Source organism: Dermacentor albipictus, unplaced genomic scaffold (genome assembly GCF_038994185.2).
Source record: "Dermacentor albipictus isolate Rhodes 1998 colony unplaced genomic scaffold, USDA_Dalb.pri_finalv2 scaffold_23, whole genome shotgun sequence".
Taxonomy (NCBI): Eukaryota; Metazoa; Arthropoda; class Arachnida; order Ixodida; family Ixodidae; genus Dermacentor; species Dermacentor albipictus.
In genome coordinates, this window is record NW_027225577.1 from 2,515,837 (window position 1) to 2,534,927 (window position 19,091).

Below are 19,091 nucleotides of genomic sequence, written 5' to 3' on the forward strand. Positions count from 1 at the left end.
GGATATGCTGGTACAGCCGCGAACTCTTCACGTGCATGATAATGCATTCAAGAATCCGCCGTTTGTCAAATTTCATTCCGTTTGTTGCTTTTCTCTTGGAGCTGGCTCCAAAACATGCCCGCACTTGCATTTGCTGCTTAGTCGTGAGACTTTTCAGTATGTCCTCAAAGTGTTCTTACAGCACTCATGACTTCGTTGTCGCGTTTAGTCTTCTCTGCATCTTGTTCAAGTTTGATAATGCTGCGCCTGTGCCCTCGAAGTTGTGCATTCTTTGCTACCAGTTTGCGCGACTTGACGACAACATTTTTAAGCTATTGTACGTTTATGGGAAGCTTGGCTTAAGAGCAGCTTGCGACTCACTGGCACAAAGCAGAAAGTTGCTTCAGCCTCCACCAATCTGTCCGTGGTGGTGGCGGGAATCAGCGGTATACCATCCGTGGTGCAAGTCCTTTAGCCCTCTACAGTGACTCATTCGGTAGAAAGACGCCATGCATGCATATGCAATAGCGCACCTATATTTCCCCGTAGACATATACTTGGCATTTAGTCTGACTGGGCCAAGGCGGAGCTCCACCTCTCCTTATGAAGATCCTTTCACGATTTTGGTAATGTTCACCGCTATATATGGAATACGCTTGAGAAGGACAGCTTGTGTTCTATGCCTGCACTGGGGCGGAGTGCACGTGGCAATTTGTGTATTTGTATCATGCACAACGCTCAGACAATATGAAAGGGTTGTTTTGGTACGCGGTCAACATATGGATATACAATGTTATTCGTAACATACAGCCGTGAGCAAAATTGTACGTACCAGGCGTATACTTCGGGAAAACGGAATTGTTTCGTTGCTCAGGCACGCGGTCGAGAATGGAGAACTTTATCCTTGACAGTCACATCCTGAACACATTCATCAACTCAACTGCATTCATTAAGATGCATCGGCGGCTAGGCTGGCAACGGAGTTATTCCGTGTCATTATAGTTGGTGCGTGTCATTTTCCTCGCTGGTGCGCATACTGTGCAGATCACGACACGGTGTTTCCCCTAACTTGAGCCAAACTCTAAAAATATGCAAATGCCACGTAGCTGGAGCGAACCAAGGTAATGTTATTTGCCGTCGCTTGGAGATACTCAAATCATTTTTTGTTAATCCCACCCAATTACAAAATTCGTCTTAATTAATCACTTTCTCAATTATTAAAAATATTATTAAAAGCTCGCGAATACACGCAAAATTGCTGCACTATAAACCGCTCGAGGCACGCTGCATGAATTCGCTGGCTTCTTTCACGCTCGAAAAAAACATTAATGTAGCACGCACTGAGCAACGGAAAGCTGTGTCGGGAGTTTCTCATGTTGCTCTGCAATTTTCTCATTGACACTTTTAATCTAAGTGTAATAATTGAGAAACTGATTAATTAAGACAGTAATTATCTGATCAGGCGGAATGCAAAAAATAATCTGAGTATCCCCAAGCGACAGCAAACAATATTACCTTGGTTCTGTCCAGCTACGTAGCAAATGCACATTTCTTAAAGTTTGTTAAAGTTTGACTTCAAGTAAAACACACTGTATGCCGGGTGTTTCAGCGAACACTATCATATTTTTAAAGGTTGCCTCTGGCAGATAACACAATTCTAGTTCTTGAGCTGGTTTGCTCTAAGATGCGGACAATGCTTGCAAAAAAATTGCAATGCATAATCACCTAATTAACAAAGAACGCTAATTAAATTTCTAAGTAATTACCCTATGGCCCATATTGCAATTCACGAATTCTAGCCGTAGAGCTCGCAAGCTCACAGCTTTGCGGAGAACTGCATTGACATTCCAGTTACTTTTGTGCTTCAATGCATAAAACGGCGTTTTGTTAAGAAAGTAACTGGAACGTCAACGCATTTCTCAGCAAAGTTCGGAAATTAATCTATCGAAACTGGTGTCATGCTGGGAATTCATTCCAAGTGGATCCGCCTTGCTAACTCCACGGCTAGAATTTGTAAATTGCAATATAGGCCATAACGTAATTAGTTAAGAACTTAATTAGTGAAATTTTTTTCGTTAGTCGATTATGCATATGAATTTTTTTGTGAAAGTATTGTCCGCCTCTTCGAGCAGATCAACCCATGAACTAGAATTCTGCTATCTGCCACAGTCAACCTTTAAAAAAGATTTGAAAGTGTTCGCTGAAACACCCGGTATAGCCTATGTGCTCTGTAAGCTACGCATGTCAAAGGGTGAGTATAGATTATATAATTCGCGTAATTATTATTTTTTCCATAGCTTCCCATATGTTATGCTAATTTCTCTATCTCTCTGCTCAATCATCATTAGGAGGCTTACAGTAGTCGACCCTTTGTATGGAGTCAATCTTTTCACGTATAATAAACATTTCTCCTAATGTGAAGGTAAGCAGCAATGTTTAAGAATGTCCGTGTGACGAAGGCTTCGGCTGCTGTTATGAAAAGAAAATCAGGATCATACTTACACGGACTTCCCCACGAAAGCTGACTTCGTGGAGTTGGATTCTTCGATGTGAACTTCATATAACGGCATTAAATGTGCTTTCGCACAAGATGTCGACTTCTGTAACTCTGCATAAACGTGTTCTCACAGTTGGCACTTAGTTAATTTGCGCATACATTAGCGAGACGTTCCGCAGTCCCGCAAAGAACCACATAGCTTGTTCGGTGCATTAAAATCACCACGAAGACAACACCAGTAGGAACCCATGTACAAAACATTTTATTCAACGCTGTTAACGTTCCATGTGTTTCGTAGGAAAGACTATGTACAGGAGAGTGGACAAAAACATTTTTGCGTACTAATTCTAACCGACAAAACTGTCATCGGTCGTGACTGCCTTCACAGAAAGTATGGCATAATCGCGTGGACAGTGTGCCCATCATAGAAGAAAAGATCAGCAAACACGAAGGCCAAGATATATATATATATATATATATATATATATATATATATATATATATATATATATATATATATATATATGCTGCGCCATGCATGTTAACTTCACCATGCCCCGGAGTCTCTCTAATTTCAATCGAATCTACTCTTCAGAAAATCCTCCAATCCACTACATTTGAGTCAAATATAACTTCCATTTTCTTTCACGAAAAATATAGTGCAGCGTATTTGACTGTGCGAATACGAGTGCAGAAGCAGTTTCGGTCACGACAGTTGCCTGTCGGGAAACATACCTTTGTGGCTAATTTCCAGTGACTCATCATGGACGGTATAGTGTATGGCCTTGTTCGCAAAGAAAGCTGACCCTCGGCGTTACGCTAAAAAAATTATCTTTATGTCGCGATGGAGGTTGCCGCAATTCAGCTCACGCAGTAGACTACGCAAGAAAAAAAGCAGAAGTCAAAATGGGTTGGATTACATTGAAAAACTTGGAGGAAGGACCCTTAAGGTTCGCCTTTAAGAGTGGAACGCGATAGCGTTATCGGGCGCCGTTGACACCGACACCGGGTATTCCGCGACACGGGGCCCGACAGATAAGAATGGTGGGCTGATCCATGGCGACAGTGAAAGGCACTGCAATGGCCCTTACCTACGTAAGGCGTAAGTAACTCGTCAATGGCTCACAACCCCATAAGCAAGGAAAAGAGGGGTTTGTCTTTGAGTTCCCGCGCAACAGAATTATATTTTCTCGTATATTCCATTTATTTTCTCGTATATTGAAATCACAATACGACGATATTTTGTCTGCATATGTTTAAGTCAGACTTTACGTATTTTCCGACGCAATTCACTTTGAGAGATTCAATTCAACTTCTATGCGCCACGCGGAGGGTCTGCGTGGTTGTGGTTCGGGATGACCTTATCTGACGGACAACGCCGCCGACACCGGCTTTTCTGTAACACGGGGGCCCTTAACGCTATCGCGTTTAAAACGTCTGTATTGCATCCCTATAGCACAGCTCTTGCCCTGTACTCTTAAGAGAAACTTGCACCCTTTGGGGCCTAGCTTGACCCCAAACAAAAATCGTCATTCATCTTGCGTTCAATTCGTTTCGTTAACGATGCGCCGCCAGTGCGAGTTTTAAGGTCACGAGTGGCATGCGCGGACGGTGTGACATTGCGTTCCTGAAAGAAAGCGTTGGGCGTGCGGCGCTAAGGAATGGAAGTGCACGTAAGACATCTGACGATTTTTGTTTCGGCACAAGGAAAGTAGAAGGACGGCAAAAAAATGTTAGCGTGTACGGCAACCGTAGTGGCAGGTCTGTAACAACTGCACACGTGACCAACTTGCTGCGTAACAGTCTGTGCTATTCGGATGCTATAGAGAGAAGCCGTGGCGCTACACACTTTCCGTGGTAAAACAGAACGTATAGAAAACACTATTTGCTCGTCAACAGGCTATAGAATAAGGCACGTTTGAAGGCTCCTTTCACGCATAAGCCCCCGTATTCTCTCAAACAATCATCGGCAGCTTCCTCCCGTCGGGGATGATGATGATGATGTGCGGGCATCCTCTTTGAAACGGCGCGATGACAAATAGTCGCCTAGCCTGCTCGAGTTAATCGGTTATGCTATACATGCTTTTCATTCGAGCGTTTTTTTACACACATCATCTAATCCTTTTTTTCTCTTCCTCTAAACGAAGCGCCACCTATCGACTGAAGAAGACACTATACGCTTCTCAAAAATTGTCCAGAAGTGTCTGAAATGCGGTGATTATTTCTGTCGAAGTGCGGCGGCGGCGCTGCCGTCAACTTTCTTCAGTCGAGCACAAGCGTTGAGCGGAGCAGCGTTCCATGGAATACGGGGGCAAGTTGTTTAGCGCAAAGATGTATAACATAAACGCATACCGGAGTTCTACTAGAGGCAGATTCGAGCGTCACTGTTGGCGCTTACGCCATCTTCCCAATGCGTGCAAGAAGGCAAAGTGAAGTTGTACGCGGTGTTTGTTATTGCATAGCTATTGCGTGGCGTTACGTTTATTTTTTGTCTTTGTCGCGACTACAGATATATAGTAAAACACGAAGGTACGCTACACTTTATTAATAGAAAACGTATACTCCACACTGCTTCTATATCAGCTATAAGCAAACATCATTGCTCTTTGTGTGCGTAACTTCGTAACAACATAATCTCTCCTAACTTCGTCCTTCGGTGCACCTGTCGTGTTTGCGTGTCTCGCCTTAACAATGCTTCTTAAGGTAAAGGAAAGTATAGAAACATACTAATATATATTGTAAGTGCTTGTGGCAGTTCCTCAGAACTTGCGAAATCTAAACTGAAATTATTTTAGCCTACTATCTACAGCACTATATGTACAAGACTATACATGGAGCTACGCGATTGTATAGTGAAGAAGCGACTCGATGTCATCTGCTGAAAAGAGGTGCCTACGTGGTGACCTGCTATCGCTGCCATAGGCACGCGAGGTTTGTACTACGAAGTTCACAGCATGGCTTCCATATAGGTATGCCAGCTTGCTAAAAAGTGATGCGAACGATAGGGTTTTCATCCTCACACCAATCAAACATCGTCCGAATTAGGTCATGCATTGCTCTGTATGTGTTGCTTAAGATTCGTAATGCTTATTTTCTTTCTACTCCACAGTCGCTGGTATATATCTACCCCCACAGCTTATCACGCTTTCTCCGCTCAGCTATTAATATCAGACATGGCGGCACCATTAACTGCAATGTATTTTTTTATGTTTTTCAATCACGCAGGTAATAGTGCGTATGCGCGCTACAAGTCAGACACACATGAAACCTTTGCTTTCCTGCTTAGAAGGGACTCGACTCAAACAAACATCGGGTAAGCTGCCCGTCCATCTGACGTTCCTCGCATTCCAGATACCTCATATACGCGTCGCAAGGCGAAGTGAAACTGCCTGAGCGGCAGCGAAGGCACGGAAAGGACGCCAGTTTGGACGCGTCGGTGATCCGTGAACCTCTCCTTGACAATAGTGCAAACAATACTAGGTCGAAAAATACCAGAAGCTACACGTACAGCTCTGTGTGCGTGTGTGTCTTCCACATGCTCCTCGGTGCCTGTATGGTCCTCGTGCGCGCCTGTCACCAATTTTTTGTCTTCATCTGTTGCTTGCGCTATTGTCAAGTACAGGGATGGAAGGCTCGGAACCCAGATGCGCCAAAGTGCGCTAACGGGGACTTTCGGTTCCGACTCGCACAAAAGTACGCACGAGAACATGCGACTGCTGCACTGACGCGGCAAAGTAATGGTCATCACGAAAGAGTCGGTACCATGCCGTCCAGCTTGCACGGAGCAGTAATTTCCGTGCTCTATGCAGTAATCACCCCAAATGGCATCAAATCCTCGAAAAGTAGTATCCGATAACAAAGCGTCTGCACCCAGTGTCAACCGCCAATAACCAGCACGTCTTTCGTGAACCCAATAGTTACGTGTCCTGAATGTCGCGCTCGGTACGCGCATTTACAGTCACATTTCAAGCGCAAATGCGCTGTGTTGCTCCATGTAAACACATATTTATTTACGCACGCATATCAGGCGTCCACTGGCATTCCCTGATATCTGGGGCGAGGTCGGCCTATAAATGTGACGAAAGGAAGGACCGTATATAGCCACCGCAAACATCTGCTATGGGAAGTTTCTTTGGATCGCGTGAATCTGCCTTTCACGGCAGAGACAGCTTCGAGCTTGCGTGCAACGGGAGCGACACCATGAAGCCCAAGAAACCCTCATTGCGAGGCTGTAACTATGCCGAAATAACCCTCTATAACTAGCAGAAACACCACCCCCTTAATTACATGTACTCTCGCTCGATGTCCGTAGAGAGAGCTACATATACAACTAGGTGAAAAGTCAGATGGTGGCCAGCCCCGTAGCGGACAAACGCAACATGCGTCCGTCGCTTCATTGCGTTGTGGATGCGTGATTGGTCATGCGCAATGCCCAGCTGCGTGCGAACCGGAACCGAAAGGTGCTTGAAAACCACTGTGGGGGCAAACAGCTGTGACGCGAAAGTGGAATAGATAGAAAAAAAAAGAATAGAGAGAGAGAGAGAAAAAAAAAAGTCGCAGAAGATGTTTCTCCGGTCCCCAAATGATGTGACGGCCTGCTTCGCCCGATGTTCAGGCCTTTGCTGCGATGCCACGTCCTATGAACTTGTCCATGACCTCGAATCCGCCGAGACCCCGGGAGAGCGCCACAATCGCGCTGACCGGTAGTATCCTGCGAGCAGAGACCGAGAAGACACAGGTATGTGTGTGAATGGAAGAGCTTTACATATACGGCAAGGCCTCAATATAACAAAATCATCGGCATAAAAACCGAAGTACGTTATACGGAGTATTTCGCTAAACGCCAATAGGCAAGCCAGTAACGCGGTAAGCGTACTCTATAGCTGCGCCTGCACGCACGTAAAGCGTAGTACATCGAAACGAAGCAGTGCTCTATAGGGGCGACTCGATACGAGGGACGTTCCGACAGTAATTTTCGTCAGTTACTTTCACACGCAAACTTTATTGCAAAAAAGAAAACAAATACACCATGGCATTATGAACTATGCACCTTACACAATTATTCCACATAGACGCCACCGACATTGAGACATTTGTCGTAGCGTGCAATCAGTTTGAAAAAAAAAAAAACCGCTCTGGTAAAACTCGGTGCCCTGGGGTGCAAGGCTTGAGGCATGACCTCTACACCATACACGACCTGTAGGCCTTCAGGGATGACGGGCATATTAGTCCCACGTGCCTATTCATGCAGGAAAACAGCAAGCGCTTCCACCGGCGACCCAGCTGTCAGCGCACGTCTTTCTGCCACCGTGATTTGTACTCGAATAACCTCAGGCCACGCCAGTCTGCGGCCACTCTCTCTTCTTCGGCGCTCTGCGCGTGCGTCCTTCCTCATCCGCCGACGCTCCTTCCGTCGTTGAGCCAGCAACGGGTGTGGATTCCCATGGCGATTGTTTCACCTGGTCTACCATCTTCTCTTTAAAGGAAATTACGAAACTTACTATCGGAACATCCCTCGTAGCAGCCGGATTATGATGATTCCTGACACCTCGTAGAACTTGGAATAAAGCGATTTCATTATGACGAGGGTTTGCTGTAGTCGGCGTAAAGTGACATGACGTCAACTCCCATGCGCGCAAGTAAAAAAAAATTAACTTTCTGCGCATGCTTGGTGCCGCCACACACACACACACAAACCCGCCGTGGTTGCTCAGTGGCTATAGTGTTAGGCTGCTGAGCACGAGGTCGCGGGATCGAATCCCGGCCACGGCGGCCGCCTATCGATGGGGGCGAAATGCGAAAACATCCGTGTACTTAAATTTAGGTGCACGTTAAAGAACCCCAGGTGGTCAAAATTTCCGGAGTCCCCCCCTACGGCGTGCCTCATAAAGTGGTTTTGGCACGTAAAACCCCATATATTATTATTACACACACATATATATATATATATATATATATATATATATATATATATATATATATATATATATATATATATATATATATATATATATATATATATATATATATATATATATCATTACTAGCTTGATTTTCTTTATTGTCCGGTCGACGGCTGCTGGTGTTCTTGAATTATGTTCTGCTTGCAGTGGTATACGTGCAGAGCACCACAGAATGTTTAACGTGGCAGCAGGTCTCCCGCTGATACAAAAACGCCCGTCAATACATTTGCGCTCGCTCACAGGAGCGACATACGAGGCCTCGCCTCGAACTTTCTATGGGAAAAACACGGCACAGCTGCCAGCCGCTCCAATTAGAACCTTATCTGATGGATTATAAAACGCTCCGAAGGTGAACGTTCTCGTGACACGCGAACAAGAGTGACGCCAATCACTGGCTGCGGCGCTGTGCCTTATGAAAGCTGGTTTTTTTCGGAGGGGGGCAGCACAGGCAGGAGGCAATCGCGATTATATACTTTTTTTTTTGCGTCGCTCGAACATCTTAATCTTTTTTTTTTCCAGATTTTTTTTTCCAGATGATCAAAGATTTCCTAACCAATAGAGCAACAACTATCCGGATAGGAAATGAACGGTCAGAGCCTGTGGAGCTCGGAGACAGGGGTACCCCACAGGGGTCTGTCCTGTCGCCTCTGCTTTTCAACCTAGCACTCCTGCCCCTGCCCGAACTACTCAATCAGATCGAGGGCGTGGACCACGCGTTCTATGCCGACGATATAACGGTGTGGACGAACCGCGCGGGTTCCGATGCCTGGGTGGAGGAAGCCCTGCAGAGAGCGGCAACGACCGTCCACGAGTATGCCAGGACCTGTGGCCTGAGCTGCGCTCCACAGAAATCGGAGCTGCTCATGGTACAGCCCGGAAGACCGAAGAAAGAGCCGCCGCCAAACATAATCATCACCATCGACGGCACAGAGATCAAACCAACGCAGCAGATCCGGATACTGGGCCTGCTGTTGTGCAGCGACGGCAAGGCGCACGCAGCCGTCAACAAAATCAAGACCACATCCGAGCAAGTCCTCAGCATGATCCGGAGAGTCACCAACCGGAACAGAGGAATCAAAGAAGAAGACGCACTGCGCCTGGTGCAGGCATTCGTCGTGTCACGCGTAACGTACTCCGCCCCGTACCTCCAGCTTGCGAAGGTGAACCGCGAAACGCTGAACACGACGATAAGGAAAGCAGTAAAACTCGCCATGGGCATCCCAGTCTACTCGTCAACGCAGAAGCTGCTGGAAATGGGTGCCCACAACACGGTGGAAGAGCTGGTGGAAGCACACCTATCCCACCAGAGGGTAAGGCTGAGCCGGACAGAGCACGGTCGGGCCGTCCTACGCAAGATAGGATGGCAAATTGAACAGCTACCGACAACGGAGCCGCTCCCCACAACGTGGAGAGACATTATTAAGACCAAGCCCCTCCCCCGGAACATGCAGCCGGGGAGGAACAACGAGAGACGCTCTGCGCGGGCCAAGGCACTGGCTCGACAGCTGGAAGAGGACCCCGAGGTCCTCTACGCGGACGCCTCACTTCCCAAGCACGGAACCAGAGCAACGGCGGTCGTCACCACCATAGATAAACTTGTCACAGGCGCGTCGATACGGACGACGAATACAGCCGAAGCAGAAGAAGTGGCCGTGGCCCTCGCACTCGCACAACCGGGAGTGAGGACCGTTGTCACAGACTCCCAGACCGCCTACGCAAGCTACCGCAAGGGGAACATCTCTTCCGTGGCACTAGCGATCCTCAACAAATGCAAATCACCGGGGCGGGCCGTTGAGCTCGTGTGGGTCCCGGCTCACTCGCAAGTGGAAGGCAACGCACTCGCCGACCACTATGCCCGAGAACTATCGATCCGGGCCGAGGACGAGCCAGGGCTACCGCACCCCGTGACAAGCTACAAAGACATCACGCAAATGTACAGAAGCGGCAGATGTAGGCTTCCCCGTCCGCATCCGCAACTCAACCGAATTCAGCAAACGATCGTGCGACGCATGCAAGCGGGGTCGCTAGCGCATCCAGTGCTCTTGCATAAGATGTTCCCAACAGAGCATGACACTTCATGCCCTTTTTGCAGACGGTCAAAAGGCACTCTAGCACACATCCTTGCAGAGTGCACTAAGCTCAAGAACCCCCCACCACCCCTACCCCCCACCCTCCCCAGCCCCAACCCCCCCGAGCGATGGGAGACCTTGTTGTCCAGCCCCGACCTACCGACCCAGCTCGCGCTGGCGGCTAGGGGCCAGGAACTGCTGGACACATATGGGACCTGAGAATAAGGTTCCACCCCATCTGGTGCAAGCGCGCACCACCCGTCACTAAGGGCTCAGCACAAAAGTTGATTCTCTCTCTCCAGATCAATCGTTGCTACCTAAGTGTTCTCTTTTTCGGTTGCCGTTTGACCTGACTGTATAAATTCTGCGTACCTGATTATAATAAAACCTAAGTTGGATGTATAGGCGCGTGTCCTTGTCTCGTCTCTTTCCTTGCTCTCCCGTATTGCGCAGCAAGAACGCCAGACACACGACGGATCACCTGCGGTAGCCCAATCAGCCAACCCACAGATCAATAACTGGAAGACGTCACGCGCACGCATTTGCACAAGTAGCGACGGGCCTCTTCGCGGCCTCCACGAGAACGGGCGGTTGGTGGACGAGCAGATGAAGGAAGCGAACGGCTTCGGGGCCGCGCGCAATATGCACACGTGGCGCGCGCTTTCATCGCCTGGCACCCGTGTGCGATCATCGCGCGACGACCAGGAAATCGACGGCGATCGGGAGAACCTCGATCCATCGTTAAGAGAAGAAGGAACAGGGAGAGGCCGGTGCAGCCGGGGCCACGACGACGTCATCGGCCGCTGGCAGTGGCAACAACCATTCGCCCGCATGCATGCCTCCGCAGGGTCAGCCGTGGCACGCGTCCACTTCTTCCTCGTGGGATTTCGCTGGCATCCCTCGATAAACGCAGGCCAGGCAGGACTTTCACCAGAGAGGCTGTCGGTGGCGACCGTGTAGTATACGTCGAATTCGATTGGCGCGCCTATGTTTATTCACACTGATAGTGCAATTACCGTCCGTATTTCTCTCCCTTTCTTCTTGCTTCTCTTGTTTTTTGGGGGGGAACATGCCTGCACGATTATTGCAGCCGAGGTCGCGTGCTTAGAGTTAAGAAAAGGAACAGCGGCAGTGTGACAAGGTCACTCGTACTCTGTTTCACTCAAAGTCGGACACGACGTTTACTTCGGTCCACGCTGGATGTTCTTGAGTTCGCGTCGACATGGATTCTATAAAAGCTTCGCCATCGAAGCAGGAACTTTGTAGACGAAAGGAGACAGCGGCGTCTGCAAAATATATCGCAAACACGATAAAAACGCAACGCATTTCTACCGATACTGCTTCTCAACTAGAAGCTTCGCAAGTTTTAAATTAAATGTGTTACTTCTCTATCGCTGACTTCCTATTTTTTTCGCGATAAAGTATAGTACAGGTACTCACTCAAGACTTCTAAGCCTGATCGCCCGATTACAGTGATGCCGCCAATGACATCCGCTATGAACACCTCGTACTTCGTCCTTTTCTTCTACCGCCTATAGCTGACGTCATTGCACGATACATCGCTTCGCCAACTGGTGGAAACGTTGGAGTGGTTGGTGGAATCGCTACTATGCTACTCAGACAAGTGGTGTGTCGCACAACGACGTCAGCTATCGGCGGCTAGAAAAAAAAAAAAGACAAGTATGATGATATGTTCCAGCGAGTCGTGCGTGATGAGAGATGTTTAGTGGCTTGTAGTACTACACTGAGGAAGTTCTTATGCACTATATAGACTAAAGGTAAGCGACTAAAGACTGTAACATTTTCTCGAAAATCTGCTGTCGTACACCGGCTCAGCACCACGTGGAGAGCGCACAGCTGGCACCGCAAAGCTTACAAAAAAGCGTTGGCATAGACGTACATTGTGCATAGTATCGCGCATTACACTGGGCCGAATACATTCCAGAAGGTAAGTTTTGAAACAGCATTTTCGCAGTTTATAATATTGAGTTGATTTTTTTTTTATGCAGCTAAAGCTCTTACGACAATATGTAAAAGACGTCGAATTTCGAACTTTTCTCACTGTTGACTGCAATTCTACAAATTCCTTTTAACGGAGGAAGCATAGCGGAGATCAAATGATCGGGGATTCAATGCATGGGGGAAAACCAACGCGTAAGAAAAAGAAAGAAAAAAGAAAGAAAAAAATGCCTGGAAGTTGGCACTGCATACAGCTGGCGAATTGTCCGTCTGCTCGTCAAGCGGTTATTCTTTCCGCACCCTTGTGGTCGTTTTCCCGATTTGCCTCGCAAGTCACTGTAGATGGAATGTGCGACCGCTTGGGGAAGCTTGTATCCTCCCAGAGAAACGCGTTTGCAGTCTTTCACAGTGCAGCGAATTTGCTCGCAGTCAACGCAAGGACGTCTGCCGACGCAAACCAATCGTTTTACTCGAAGTACGTTTGAAGAGAAAGCGGTGGTGCTGCACCTGTCTCGCTGCTTGAAGTTGGACAGCGCTTTAGCGCAGGCCCATCTGGGGACAATAAGTATTTTGCCACAGTGCAGGTGCCATATTTTGAGCGTTTATTCTCTGGAAATTCGCACACTCATGTACCATGTGCTCGATTCGCCCATCACCTGTCCCCACCCCCACCGCTTCCACAACCCCGCTAGAAACGTCACCCTACCGTATACTTGTAAAGAGGCCTTCTCTGTTAAAGATAAAGAGAAGGCCTTTTTTTTACAAACAGTCTGCGAATTTACCCAGAATAAACGCTTGAAGCATGGCATATAGACATTATGGTGTCCGGGTCGTGTTCTTGTCCCTGTACGGGGCCTGCGTTAAAGCGCTTTGTGCATGCATTTACCAACCTGCCAGACACCCTGCTGTTCTGCATGACGTTTAGCTTGTCCCAGTATATTCGTCTCACATTTTATATCTGTGACATATCCACTGCTCCTATTTTGCAAGAATCGCGATTGAGCGTCGACGTCCGTGCAGAGAACTGTAACGTCAAATTAGTCGACAACTGATTGAGACAAAATTAGATAGACGCTCACAGGCTTCTTCGAGTGAGAAGACAAGAGAGGGGACACAAGCACACCTCACCGGCGAAAGGCGTAGCTCCTTTTCCATCCGGCAAGTAACGTGATTCGATTCACAACGTCAGCGCAAACTGCTTGACAAACATTTAATGCCATTCGTTCAGAATAAACAAAGCGCAACAAGTGTAAAGTGACGAGTCTGAAGTGAAAACAACAACAACAACAACAACAAAAGAAAGAAATGCCCTGGAGAAAGCGCTCTTCAGAGAAGAAAATAAGTACAATATCACTGGATACATACCGGGCGTCCTACGTAACTTGTGCCAAATTTGAGCCAAACTTTACACATATGCAAATGCCACGTAATTGGACAGAACCAAGGTGATGTTGTTTGCTGCCGCATGGAGATATTCAGATTATTTTTTGCATTACGCCTAATTACATAATTAGTCTTAATTAATTATTAAACTTCTCAAATATATTTCGATTAAAGGTGCCAATGAGAAAATTGTAGACCGACATGATAAACTCCAGCAAAGTGCCTCGAGCGGCCAGTCGCGCGGCAATTTTTCGTGCACTCGCGGACTTCTTTCATGCTTGTAAAAACACTTATGTCGCAAGTATTGAGTAACAGAAAGCTGTATCGGGAGCCTCTTCGTGTTGCTGTAAGACGTTTTTCGTTGAGAGAGAGAGAGAGAAAGGCAAAGGAAAGACAGGGAGGTTAACCAGAGATTATCTCCGGTTGGCTACCCTGTACTGGGGGAGGGGACTTTTCATGTAACTATAGTATTTGAGAAGTTGATTCATCATTTAAGACTAATTATGTAATTAGGCAGTATGCCAAAAAATAATAATCTGAGTATCTCTAAGCGACGGCAAACAACATTACCTTGGTTCTGACCACCTATGGGGCATTTGCATATACTTAAGGTTCGGTTCAAGTTACGTGGGACACCCTGTATGTGATATACAAAAATGCGTGGGAGTGTCTCGAGTGGCTTTCCAAAGCGTGCCCATCTTTCAAACTTTACACGCTTCGAGCAAACGTCGCTAGGCGAAGCAAGTCCAAAGCGGCAGAGGCTGGTTCCTTCTCCGAACACAGTGAATACAATGCGCGAGGCACTCCACAGGATCGACTCGTGCGTGTCAACACGTGCGTGAGCACAACAACAACAACAACAACAACAACAACAACAACAACAACAACAACAACAACAACAACAACAACAACAACAACAACAACAACAACAACAAAACATTGCCACCCAGATGTACGCACCGGTAACCATTGATCACTTTGTGCAACCGCGTGCATGTGTGAAGTGAAATTTGAGCAAGAAAGTGCCTTGTTTCTATGCAAGTACAACTATACGGGTGTCGCATGATACATGTTGAGCAGCAACACCGGTGGAAGACGCTTTGCGAAAGGAAGTGTTTCACTTGCAATTGCACTGTCGACATTCATACGCAAAACAAGACTCAATGCACTTCATCGCACCACCGTCCTGCAGTTTCCATTCCTCGTTAGCCGTAGCCCGTTAGCGAAAAAAGTACAACAACAACAACAACAACAACAACAACAACAACATTATGGCCAACAGCCATAGATACCTTTTTATGTATATCTTGGTCATCTTTATATCTAGATACTGCATCTACAAACGTTGATTACGGCTTCACGAGCAACTCGAATACTTCTAGCTTAGCAATGCCGTTCTAACGGTATACAGCTACCGCTTGCCCCCCTAACTGCGCATGGACAGTATAAGACCCGTGGATGTGCGCTTTTGACAGCGTCTGCAGCAACGGCAGCGGTGCAACGATAACGCTATACTCCTTAATATACCGTGGAATGTTGGCAGTGCGCCTTCCTCAGAGCGCGATATATGGTGCGGTGAAGTAACGAAGAAAGACGTGCCCTTATCACAGTGCTGCTTGACGCAAGTTGCAATGCGCGATCAGTTATGCGCAGATATATTATTATGGTTTAAAAGATTTCAAAAAGATACGTACATATATACAGCAGAGTGCAGACGTATTAAATGTACGCAAGTAAAGCCGGCGTGCCCCCATAAGGCAGTGAGTACAAAGTATGCGAAGCATGGATAAGCGAGGCAAATCACGTATCGGCAAGAGTTCGCTAATTCGTACGAGAAACGCTTTGATGTGTCCACATGTACTATCCTGGACAAAGATTTATCGTGGAAGTAGCCAAAGAGAGAGAGAAGCAATGGACGAGCACAAAATACTTTCTCTGGTAATGCTTCGCCCTCAAAACATGTAACGGCGGCACCCTTCAAATAGAGAGAAAAGGATGCATAGAAAAGCAGGGAGGTTAACCAGAGGCAGTTCCGGTTGGCTACCCTGCACGGGGGCAAGGGTGATAAAAAGAGAAAGAGAGCGGAAAGGGGAGATAGAGAGAAATAGAGAAGAGCACGACCAAACCGCGTAAACTACAAAGCGGTAGGGGGCGGCGATCTTACAGTCTATTGTGAAGCCCCACAGACCGCAGGAACCTTAATAAAGCGAGTAATGCCTTTAGCGTGGATGTCCGTGCGGGAGTACTGACCTAAATCTTTGGATTCTGATAGTGGACGATTGTCCAAATGATCCAGTACTCTGCACAGCACTTCTCTCTGGGCACTATATCGCGGGCAGACACAGATATTATGTGCGAGAGTCTCATCGATGTTGCATGTGGCGCGCGTGGGGCTGTTGGCCATTCCAATAAGGAAAGCATACGAGTTCGTAAATGCAACGCCCGGTAGTTAGCGAACGGAAGCTCACCGCATTCACTTTCTTTCTTTCTTTCTTTCTTTCTTTCTTTCTTTCTTTCTTTCTTTCTTTCTTTCTTTCTTTCTTTCTTTCTTTCTTCACAGGACACGAACGAGGTTACTTACAACAGCCAAACATTTATGACACACACTCGTCCACATTGGCAACCTGAAATCCCGAAGGGTGTTTCTGTTTCCCTGTAATCGGTATACTAACACTTTGCCTCCATAAATTCCTTGGTTCTAATTTAAATCGTTCACATTAAAAAAATAAAAGCTGTACATGAGGCTCATAGCGTCAACGCGTTCATGAAGACTTAAAGGTAAGCTTAAAGATAAATTTTAAAAATAAAATTGGAGGTTGAGAGTGCCAGAACCACGATCTGATTATGAGGCACGCCGTTGTGGCACACAACCTGGGGGTTCATCGACCTGCGCCTGAATCTAAGTACACGAGCATTCCCGCATTCGGCCTACATCGAAATGCGGCCGCCGCGGGGGCCCGGATTGAACCCAAGACCTCGACCTCAGCGCGCCAACGCCGTAGCCAGTGAGTCACAGCGGCGGGTGTTTTGCGAGCGGCTGACTCCGAGAGACGAACGGGCGAACATTTCGCAGACACAGTAATTATGGCACAGAACTTCACGGTGTCATTAAAGCAGGCAATGCGCCCGGCTGTCCGTTTTTTCGGCTGAATACCCCGGGACACCACCCAACAAGCGACCGCTTCGTATACCGTCCGTATACCGCATACCGGACGCACTCATCTGCTACCGCAGCTGTGAGAACAATGGACAAAGGGCCGCAGCGGACGCGTGCATTGCACGCTTCGTTCCAAGCCGGCTTGCTGTTCTTCGCCTCGCTTCCTTTCTGTACGTCCTTTCCTTTCATCTGCTTCATTGTGCTTTCGGGTAGCGACATATTTATTGGTTTCCGTTGATAGAGAGTTCCTTTGTTTTCCCTCCATCTACAACCTGCCTTCAGAAACTCGATGGCCATCAATTTTTGGTACCAATTTCAGCTACACGTTGTTCCCTTACGACAGCTGCAGTGTAGCTGCAATGGTGACTATCGGGTTCTGCTGCCGAGCACCGGGGTTGCGGATTCAACTTCCGGTCGCGGCGGCTGTGTTATCGCTGTAGCGAAATATCTTTTTTTTTTTAAAGATGTTTTGTTCGTGCACTTTTATTTGCGGCGGCTTAAAAAGAAGCCCCAGGCGGTAAAAACTAATCCGTAGCAGTAAACTAATCCGTAAACTAATCCGTAGTTGGTCGTGGTTCATAACGGCGGTGTTTGCGTATAGTTTACGACAGTACATAGAAAGGAAGCGCCCCTTCCACTGTTCCGTCACCACCTCAGCAAGGTTGCCTGCCTAGCACAGTGCGATCCTGGGCGCGTGAAGCGATTTGAGTTATCTATGATGTGCTGGTTCAGCGTATCCCTCCTTTACTCTGTGTGTTGTCCTGTTTGCAGCGCATACATATTATGCTCGTCCGCAAATAAATATCAGTTGGAGGTTTGCGCTCTTTACTCGTCTCTGTCCTTCCTTTCCTACTTTCGTGCGCTACTCGAAACACCGCCGCTGTACGAGAGCTTTGACACTCGAAACGCTGCCTATCGTTAGTACTCATTCGACACACATATAAGTTAGTGCTGCAAGTTCGTGCTTCGACAAATGGCGCGCACTGCGCTTCCGTCGGCCGAAAGCACGTGATCGTGAATGCCGCCGTCGCAGTTGTTACAACACATAACTTGAGGTGTTCGAAAGTACTTGTTGCAAGAAAGAGTCCTATATATAACGAACGTCGATTATCGCTCCCACGCGAGGCGCGCTGGCGTCCCACATTAGCTTTGCTAATGCGTTATGTTGCGTTATGAAAAGCGCGCATTCCCCATCAGAGCTCGAGATGTTTACAGTGCGGAGCGTCTCGGAGAAGGATAATGCCGATGAAATCTTTATTAGGCTCAAGAAAGAAGAAAAAAAAGCAGCACTGGTTTGCGACCTAAACGGGGAAGCGGGGCAACGCTATAAAAGAACATCGCTGACGGGAGCCCAGGTGCACGCGTGATGGACGAGTGACATTATATAGCTGTCTACTTGCACGCCGCATACACTGTCTCTTAAAGGCTAGTCATCTCGCAAAGTTTCTTTGTGACCGAGGTTACGTCACCACCGGCACACATTTAATTTTAAATTTAGAGCAGTTTAGTCAGACACTGCTTGGGCGGAGGAGCAGGGCATTGTCAGCTGTTGGCCCCTGCCCACTGCATTTCCACCTGTTCCTCCCACCTGTCTTCTGTGCCTGTGGAGCTCTTTCGTCACTGCCAGCGCTTTTCGACAGCTTCCCGCTGGTCATTCTTTCCATTTCAAAAGCTTTGTGCACTGAGCACCCCCCCCCCTTCCCCCCTCATGACCTTTTCTCAGAATCTGTAACGGAACAGAGGTAACCGCTCTATAGCAGACACTTGTACCTCCGTCTTCTTTCGCTTGTTTCAAATAAGATGAAAGCGAGTTGTCGTAAGAACGCTGTACAGGTGCGTAGCTTTAGCGCTCGCCTGCACTGATTCTGAAATATCAAATAGACACGCGCCTTCGCCTTTCCTTTGTCCTCAATTATATATATATATATATATATATATATATATATATATATATATATATATATATATATATATATATATATATATATATATATATATATATATATATATATATCGTGGCTGCTTGCCGTTGGAGCTAAGAACTTTGTACAAGAACAAAAAGAGTGTCTGATACGCTAAGCAAA

The 19,091-nt window shown here is 47.2% G+C and overlaps 1 protein-coding gene across 1 annotated transcript in view; it reads right to left on the reverse strand.

The window, feature by feature from the left end:
* Window positions 1–5,858: 5,858 nt before the first annotated feature.
* Window positions 5,859–19,091, reverse strand: part of LOC135898889 (epidermal retinol dehydrogenase 2-like) — a 76,965-nt gene continuing 63,732 nt past the window's right edge. Inside the window, exon 3 of the mRNA XM_065428083.2 lies at window positions 5,859–7,187. Within this exon, the coding sequence (XP_065284155.1) occupies window positions 7,088–7,187 (100 nt within the window). The 3' untranslated portion in view covers window positions 5,859–7,087. The remainder of the gene's footprint in view (window positions 7,188–19,091) is intronic.